Here is a 9801-nt window from a genome sequence, read left to right as displayed (position 1 = left end):
CAAATATATCAATTCAAATTAATAGGTTTGGAACAGCGAGCAAAAGTTTTTAGCCATTCATATAACTTGGACGGCATTTTGAAAAGGGCCATTTAGTTTTTGCCTTCCGGATAAAGACATTCATTTTGGATCTGACGCGACTGAACGTCCCATGGGTGTGAATGCACCCCTGCCCCCATCCAGCATGCGGGCGAATTCCCTGTAGTCTATCAATCCATCCTTATTGGTGTCAGCTGCTAATAGCATTTCATTTACCTCTGCCTCCTCCATCTTGTTTCCTCTCGAGGTCATTATGGCCTTGAACTCTTCTGCACTGATGGTGCCGTTGTTGTCGATGTCGAACACCTGCAACGAAACTTTCATTCGAATGTTAAACTTAATTATCTCTGTGAATAAAAAGGAGTGTCTAAAAAAGAAAGATGGCGATGATCATGTTCTATCATTTTCAGCGCTGCTTTTTAAATAGTTGAAAAACGCGAAAAAGGAATGTGAAGAAAAAATTTATTATGACAAAGAAAAAGCAAAGTTTCAGCTCGAAAAAAGTTATGGCTTTTCAGAACACAATTTTTACTATTGGCGGAGGGTGCAAAATTTTTCTATAAGCACCTGACTTTAAAGATGAAATAGGAAATATATGCACTTTTCTTACTTCATGTTGATATACACGTACAACAGGCGTATTATTTCGAGCTTTGCATTAATATTCACGTTGACGAGACGTTTTTTTTGTAATGAGGTGACCTTGAATGCCTGAACGATTTCTTCTTCTGAGGCTTCGTCCTGTAGTTTGTTGGCCACACATGTGAGGAACTCAGTGAAGTCCACTCTCCCGTTCTCGTCCATGTCCATGTCCTGCAGTGCCATCTGGGCCTCCGACTCTGTCAACGGACTCCCGAGCACCTCCAGGGCCTTGTAGAACTCCTTCTGCCTAATATGAGTTGAGTGCAATATTAAGTCACGTTGGAAGCAATCAATTTTTAATGAAATACAAAACTATAAAAAATCAAGAAAAAAAATTAAAACTAAACCATTTTTGCATTGAAAAGCTAAATTAAAGAAGTTTCGGATTTTTTTGCTTGTAAAATTGCGCCGGAAAAAGGGTGTACCTTATTTTTTTCTGAGCGGTTATAATACCGAGATTTACATTAGCCGATTTGTTTTAAAATACCACGACCCAGATTTAACAAAAAAAGCTTAAATACTCCATCACACGAAATGGAAGTGATATACCATAATACACATCAATCCGGGTTGACCACCATTCAGAAAAATGCTTCTCATACAAATCAATACAAAAACTTATCATACAATTCCATGCGTAGCTTCTATGGTTTTATAGAAACAAGGCTTTTTCGTTTTATAAATATCGTTTAATCAACTTAAATCCGTTTTTTATCGGGTGAAAGCAAATTGATCATCAAAATTATGATTTCTTTAAGCAAACAAAAAAGAAAAATGCTTATCATACGATTGCAATTTATGAAAAAATTACGATAACATTTTTTTTCGGAAATCTTCACAAGCAGTTTTCATAATTAATTTAGAAAAATAATAAATTTGTTTTCACATTAGATTAAAAAAATTTAGGCAACTTAAAACAAGTTTTTTACAGAATGATGTTTCATTGGTTGTTGAAAAAAAAACAAGATTTTGTTTTTAAACAAAGAAGCTTTACATTCATTTTCTATTCATTTAAATCCACCATGTAAATGCGAAGATTTGGGTTTTTAAGTGCCATCGCCTGGGTAACTTTAGACGAGTTCTTCTCAAGTTCATTTTTGTCGAACCGGTAGAAGTTAGTTTATATTTTTATTTTATATACAAATGTCTTTTCATGCATGCTATGCACGTTTGTACTTCGAGCTGAACTAGAGTGTAATTTGAATTTGCAGACCTGGACTAGGGAAAACCTTCTTTTTCCTTAATTGCCAAGTCAATTATACTTTGAGGCAGTCCTACATCAGTTATTTCATGCTGTCTCAAAATTAGGGATAGAAACATACAACAAACGCAGTAACATAGGTTCATTTTTTAAAAAAATTTTACCATCTGATGAGAGACTGATCTTTTGGGCTGAACTAAGAATAAGAATTGGCGTTTTTTCTTGTTCCGATTTTCGTAAGGAAAGTAACGGAATATTTGTGCTCGGGGTGGGTTTTTTCTTCAGACAAAATTCGACTTTTTAACTAGCCATTTTTGACGAAATTTGCTTAATATTATTCGAACGGTATTGTGGTCCTGAGTTTGAATTTAAAAAGATTTAAAAAATAATCACCTGTGATTATTTTCTGGAAATAAATCGGGGTTTAAGCATTGCCAATTTGGCCAATTTGTGTCAATTAACGTGCGATATATTTCGCGCTATTAACGCGTAAGCGGAGATATAATCCGTCTTAGAAAACGTTCCAAATTGGTTGAAGGAAGCTTAATTTTCATAATTTATGTGTTGCTAGGAGCAAGATACATTACTTTAAACTTGTGGAAAGCGCTAATTCGATACTTGAATTAAGATGTAAAGAAAGAAACAACTGTTTAAAATATAGATCAAACGAGACAATGTTTTAGGTGAAAATCGAAGGTGTCAAACAATCCGAAGGCCAACCACCCACCACAGATGTCTATCAATGAAATGAAATGAAAAAATGAGTGACAAAAGGAACTATCAAGAACTAAATAGACATGGATACTGATTTAGCACTATGACATACCCTCCTTTAAAAAGTAAATAAACTGCACTGGTATTGATTTTGTTAAATTTAAGTACTAGATGAAAAGTTTTTAAACAAAAAGATTAGCTCGGTCCCGCCGATTCTAGCTCACGTTTCTACACTAAGCTTAAGGCATTGATAACATACTAAGTTTTTCAATAACTATAGCTGCGTTTTTAGTTCATCTTCTTAAGTTTTATACGTCAGTCCGCTCCGTTTACTCATTTCCTTTGTTCTGAATTCCGCCTCATGATATATGGTCAATCATGACCCCGCCCATTTTCGTCACCGCCGTTCTCTTCCTGCTGTTTTTCCTAGACCCCGTATCACTTCCCGAATCTTGGCTCGAATATGATACTAGCCTTTGTTTCTTCGCTCGCTTTTTCTTTTCGCACGCCGTCGGTACCGGTTGCGGATCAGCCTTCAATACGTCGTCTTCTTTGCCGACTATCGCTCCTGTCCCCGTCATTTTTCTAGATTTTCCGCTCTCCTTCCTCGTCGCCGTCGTACTTGTTTCTGCTTCCTGTTCAACCGCCGTTCGCTCCTAATTCGCTCGCTCCGTATCTTCTCGTCCTCCGCTAGTTTCTGCCTGTAAATCAGGTAACGATGCCAATGGCAGTTTACCTCCGATTCTCCTCGTAGCCAGTGGTTAGCTATCGCTGTCAGACTCTGACTCCTCGTATCAAACTCGTTCGCCTGTGGTTCTTGCTCCGCCTAGTTTCGCTGTTGCGCTTGATTTCTTCCGCTTTTTCGATTCCGAAATCGCCATTTCTTTTTGTAGATCCGCCGGCGTTGGTGGCTTCGGTAGCCCTGAACTTCGCTTTTCGGAGTATTGGCTTTCCGTACTGCGACCCCGAATTTCCTAAGCAAGGTTCCATTATTCATTTTAAGTGTATGCGTAGTTTCCGCAACACTTTTCGTATTCAATTTTCTATACCTGCTTAAATTCCGGTCTCCAGTGCGCTGGAATACTGTGCGGGATGGTCTTGCTTCGTCGTCCGGTCCTTGAAAAGATGTCGCCGTCGGCTCATCTGTCTGACTTAGTGACTGCGGTGTCGATAAGATCAGTGGGTGATTTCTTCTTGCGTCCCCCCATACTCATTGTCTGATCTCATGCCCCAATTGGTGTCAGTCGGCTTCAGCATTTGTTAAGCTTCGGCATCTTTTCGTCTAAACATGCAGATTTAGATTATAGAACTTTCGACCAATTCAAGTTTCTCCCCCAGGCAAAAGTATAAGTTCGAAATTAAGGCTGTTCCGACGCTATCCTTTTTTTCCATCTACTTCTTTCGGCAGCTTCGCGATCTGCGTGACGTCCAGTGTATCTGCGAAGCTATAAATCTTTGGATTTATTGAGTGCTTTGCAACCATTCCCCACTGGAAGCAATTTAACCAAAATAACCAGAGCATGGGGGGTTCTGCACTTTTCGCCGGCCAAAAGGATACTATTCCAAGTGGGTTTTCCCCCACTTGGGCCTGTTGACTGCGCCATGTGGAAAACGCTAGTTCGATACTTGAATATAGATGTAAACAAAGAAACAATTGTTTAATTTATAGATCAAACGAGACATTGTTTAGGTGAAATCCGAAGGTTTCAAACAATCCGAAGGCCAACCACCTGCCAAAGATGTCTATCAATGAGATGAAATGAAATGATTGACAAAAGGAACTATCAAGGACTAAATAGACTTGGATAACCGATTTAGCACTATGACACCCAGAATCGCCACAATTGATGTGTTGCTAGGAGCAAGATCTATTACTTTAAACTTTATATGGCGTGTGGGGGGATGTTTTTGGCAAAAAATCTCAAATTTTTTTAAAAAAAATTTAGTTTTATTTTATTACACTTAATTTTTTCACGCTTTTACTTTTCCATAGACCTAAAAATATAATCGGATCATTCAGGGCTTCGCCCTGATACGAGCAGCCTTGTTTTTTTTTGTTTTCCACAATTAGAAATTCGATAAACGTTTTAATGCAGTTTTTGCCAGCTGTAATTTTATTCATACCACTCTATTGCTTGAAGTGTTTATCATGCAACTCGACGCTTCCATCGAATGGAAAAATTAGTTATCATACGATTCCATTGAAAGGAAAAAATCTAGTGAGTCACACAACTCTTTTTAAGGAAAAATGCTGGTCATGCTCATTTCAAACTATTTTTACTGTGGAATTGTATGGATCTGTATGATAAGCTTTTTTCCTTTCTATTGATTTGTATGACAAGAATTTTCGTCATCTCGGGAACACTGGTTTTTGAAAATGTAATATTTACTATCTTTCTCAGTTCTCCTACTTTTTATTTCTTCCCATTTTCTCTAAAAGTTTAATTTTTAACAATGTTTCCTAGGGCATTGACGCTGAAAAATTGTTGGTAACGTTCTGTCTCAATGTAACTACACTCACGTGATAACTCCGTCTCCATCTGAGTCGAATATGGAGAATGCCTCTTTGATCTCCAGAATCTGTTCCTCCGACAAATCCTCGCCCCCCTCGAATTGGGTGATTGTGGAGTTCTTCCGGGGACTGCTTCTACCCCCTCCCCCGGTAGAATTGCTGTTGCGATGTTCTGCCGTAGCCATTTTAAAACTTTGAGCAAGATAAAAAATTGTCTAGAAATAAATATCTATTAATTGTGTCAAGTGAAAAACTATAGGTTTTGAATTAGGTCCGAATTGATGTTCTAAATAATATCGAGTGTCTCGAGTTTATTTGAATTGCGAAACTTAATGAAGCAGCAATTAAGCTTTCTTTTAATATTGGTTTTTATGAGTGAAACCGTAAACTATTTCAGTTATTGGTAGTCTAAAATGCCATCTGAAGAAATTTGTAACAAGTAGATCATATTGCAACAAAAAATTAATTTAATGTACCTATGCCAACAAGATCTTCAAAAAAAGTTCAAATAAAGCACTTTTTTCAAGCTTTCATAGGTAATTTATGCAAAATTGATGGCGTTTCAAAACTGGAAAAGGAAGACTCTTTTGTTCGTGTGTCCCACGCTTGAAATACCTTTTCAGGTGTTTTTTATTTGACATTCAGTATCTGACTTGGAAAAACATAACAGCCGCTTTTTTCACAAATACTCAGAAGCACACATGTTTTTATTACTTTTCCGCTTTCATTATCGGCCATAGAACGCTTTTAACGTGAAATTGTTTTGGCACCACTTCGGCTTCAATGTGTTTGCGGAAAACCATTTTAAAATAATAATTATAGAAACTGCTACAAACTCCTGAGCCTTTTAATGTGTTTTTCTGATTGTTTAAAAAGAGTGCGATATGGAAAATTCAAAATGAAAGATAAAATATAAAATTAAGATTTTGATTCTAAAAACGCTCTAACACTTTGGCGATCAAAATTTCATCATCATGGTAATCAAAAGTTGATGGTTATTCGTAGCAACTGTTACAACGAAGCTACACAGCTCATAATTTTAAGTAGTATTTTGGCAGAAATTCCAGAAGTGATTGACGTTGAGTTAACGAAATTCGATAGAAAGAAGAGACATAAACATAACAGCGCACTCGAAATTTGATAAGTATGAAATTCTCAGGAGGGGTTTGAATCTCTTTTCTGTGTTCTGATACACACTTTTACTGGTCAAGCAAAGTAACATGGAAAAGTAGGCTTAAAAAAACTGCATTGCCATGTCATGGAAAACCTATCAGATTTATGGAATCGAAAATTAATGTTTTCTAATTATTCCGACTTTTTTTAACGAAAGTAACGAATATTTTTGCTCGAGGTCGTTTTTTTCTTCAGACAAATTTCGACTTTTTAACTGGCAATTTTTGTTAAAATTTTTATACATCAACCAAAAGGTATTGTTGTCCTGGGCTTTAATTTGAAAAACTATTTCCCTTGTGATAATTTTTCGTAAAGTTATGGGGGTTTACAGATTGCCATTTTAGGACAATTATAGCGCGATTTAATTCGCTCTATTAACGTGTAAGCGGAGTTTTAATCCGTCTTAGAAACCGTCCTAAATTGGTTGCAGGAAGATAATTTACCATAATTGGTTTATAACAAGGAGCAAAATCTATCACTTTGTATTTTATATGGCATGTGGCGGGGGGGGAGGGAAGGGGGGGGGGGGTGATTTTCACAGAAAAACACGAATTAAAAAAATAAATTAATTTTTTTACCTTTAGTTTTATTATGTTATTACTGCTCCATAGACCTTAAAAGGCAGTCGGAACATTCAAAGCTTCGCCCTGATACGAGCAGTCTGGTTATTTTTGAATTGATATTGTAGTTGTATGCATATTTGTTTTTAGACCTAGCAACTTTTTCTTATGTATTTTTCAGAGTTTGGCATGGAAAAACAAGGAAAGCCGGGTGCTGTCAGACCAAATAATTTTTTTTAAAACACATAAAAAAGTTTTGTTTCATAAAGTTTTGTTTTAAATTAGCGTTGTTTTTTGTGCATGATGGATAGATCTGACAAAAACCTGAAATTTAGGTATATTTAACAGTCACAGAAGTAAAACAGGCTAATTGGTCAACATTTTGTTGTCAAAAAAGGACCAGAAAAAACTACAAGAACAAATACTTAAAAAAACTCAAAGAAACATTTTTCAATTTTTTCTGCAGAAATTGCTGTGAGCTTTTGTTGCAAAAAGTTTTTTTTTATTGCGGTAAAATTTTGAAAAAACAATCTTGTTAAAGTTTCGAGGCTTATCTTTTTTAAATAATTCCGATGATCAACTGTGAATTTTTTTTGGATGAAAACGAACTAAGCCTGCTCGCTGATCTTAACTCGGACAAAACCAAAAAGTTCAAACCGGTTTTTCTCGACACTGCGACTTTTTTGGATTTTTTTTAATGTGGTTCGAATCACGACTAAAAGGGCTTTAATATGACATATCACTCAACCCATTCCGATGATTACTTGTGGTACCTAATTGTGTGTGGAAAACAAAAAAAAAAGAAAAAGAAAGAAGTAAAAGACAACCGAATACAAAAATCCTCCCATGGTAAATACTTATCCATTTACAAATTCCGGCTCTCTTTACCAAATTTAAATAGAAAAAAATTTTCTGAAGGTTTAGATTTTTTTCAAACGGGGTTGATCAACAAGATCCAAAAACTATTTGTTTGGGTATGTTTTTCATACTACCAAATCATTTTCGCTTTGAAATACTCAAAATAATTCATCGCCCTTGAAATTTACTCTCTTGAACCCTGATGTAGTCATTAAACCTAGATAGTGAATTACTGAAATTTTGTTATATTGCGAATGAAATCTGTTTTTGAATAAAAGATGGTCGCAGCAGTGAGAACTTAAATCAGAAATTGTCAGAGGAAAAATTTCTTCTCTCAATGCATAGCCTAGTTGAAGTCATACCGTAAATTAGATTTAAGATGAAAGTATCCGTTATATTATCAGTACTATAACGTATACTTCAGTACTATGAAAATTAAGCCACTTTGATAGGATAAACAAAAACAACTTTGCAAATTTTGATCGGATTGCAAAAAAAAACAAGCTCAATTCAAATAATGCTTCATCATTTACAAAGTCTAGCTGTCGTACCTATTTTTACATGGGAAAAGTCTCAGAATGTTTCGATTCTTCCCCAAACCGTAATTGAAACACATTATCCAAAATTTTTTTTTTAATTTGCAAATTCTGATCCGATACCAAAAAACAGACTTTAGTGATTGATTACTTAAACATTTAAAAAGTCTAGCTGTCGTACCCAATTTTACATGGAAAACATATTTCTGTAGGTTAAGATTCTTCACTAAGTGTACAAACACCTAATCCTAAAATTTGTTGGTATTTTTTTTAAATTGCAAAACTTGATCATATTACAAAAAACAACAGAATAAAATGATTAAATACTTATCCATTTATAAACTCCGACTCTCGTTACCAAATTTAAATAGAAAAAATTTTTTTGAAGGTTTAGATTTTTCTCAAACCGGGGTTGATCAACAAGATCCAAAAACTATTTATTTTGGTATGTTTTTCATACCACTAAATCATTTTCGCTTTGAAATACTCAAAATATTTAATCGCCCTTGAAAATTACTCTCTTGAACCCTGATGTAGTCATTAAACCTAGATAGTCAATTACTGAAATTTTGTTATATTGCGAATGAAATCTGTTTTTGAATAAAAGATGGTCGCAGCAGTGAGAACTTAAATCCGAAATTGTCAGAGGAAAAATTTCTTCTCTCAATGCATAGCCTAGTTGAAGTCATACCGTAAATTAGATTTAAGATGAAAGTATCCGTTATATTATCAGTACTATAACGTATACTTCAGTACTATGAAAATTAAGCCACTTTGATAGGATAAACAAAAACAACTTTGCAAATTTTGATCGGATTGCAAAAAAAAAACAAGCTCAATTCAAATAATGCTTCATCATTTACAAAGTCAAGCTGTCGTACCTATTTTTACATGGGAAAAGTCTCAGAATGTTTCGATTCTTCCCCAAACCGTAATTGAAACACATTATCCAAAATTTATTTTTTTAATTTGCAAATTCTGATCCGATACCAAAAAACAGACTTTAGTGATTGATTAATTAAACATTTAAAAAGTCTAGCTGTCATACCCAATTTTACATGGAAAACATATTTCTGTGGATTAATTTTCGTCACAAACCGTACAAACACTTCAACCTAAAATTTTTTGGTATTTTTTTAAATTGCAAATTTTGATTATATTACAAAAAACAACAGAATAAAATGATTAAATACTTATCCATTTATAAACTCCGGCTCTCGTTACCAAATTTAAATAGAAAAAACTTCTTTGAAGGTTTAGATTTTTCTCAAACCGGGGTTGATCAACAAGATCCAAAAACTATTTATTTGGGTATGTTTTTCATACCACTAAATCATTTTCGCTTCATGTTCGACTCCTCTCTCTCCTGCTATAAACAACAAGAAAAAAAAAGAAAAAAAAACAGAAATATTTACAAAGCCAATCATTTTATTTGTGAAACTTTCGTTGAACAAAACTTCGAAACCCCGAGTCATCTTTATTAACAACTTATATGTCCAGTGTTGGTAAATACTGCGTTTTTGTTCGAATGCGGATTAAATCTGTTTTGCTATGTTTAATTTAAAA

General features: G+C 34.8%; 2 protein-coding genes across 2 annotated transcripts in view; both read right to left on the bottom strand.

The window, feature by feature from the left end:
• LOC134839427 (calcium/calmodulin-dependent protein kinase type II delta chain-like) overlaps positions 1-9801 on the bottom strand; it is a 472172-nt gene that overhangs the window by 397633 nt on the left and 64738 nt on the right. The window lies entirely within an intron of this gene.
• LOC134855100 (uncharacterized) lies at positions 36-5812 on the bottom strand. The gene is made up of 3 exons (XM_063871488.1): positions 5118-5812; positions 742-928; positions 36-345 (listed from the first exon to the last, which is right to left on the bottom strand). The coding sequence occupies exons 1-3, from the start codon at positions 5291-5293 to the stop codon at positions 121-123; spliced, it is 588 nt and encodes a 195-aa protein (XP_063727558.1). The 5' UTR covers positions 5294-5812; the 3' UTR covers positions 36-120.

The sequence above is a fragment of the Symsagittifera roscoffensis genome, chromosome 1 (genome assembly GCF_963678635.1).
Source record: "Symsagittifera roscoffensis chromosome 1, txSymRosc1.1, whole genome shotgun sequence".
NCBI lineage: Eukaryota > Metazoa > Xenacoelomorpha > Acoela > Convolutidae > Symsagittifera > Symsagittifera roscoffensis.
This window is presented reverse-complemented; position numbering and strand designations above follow the sequence as displayed.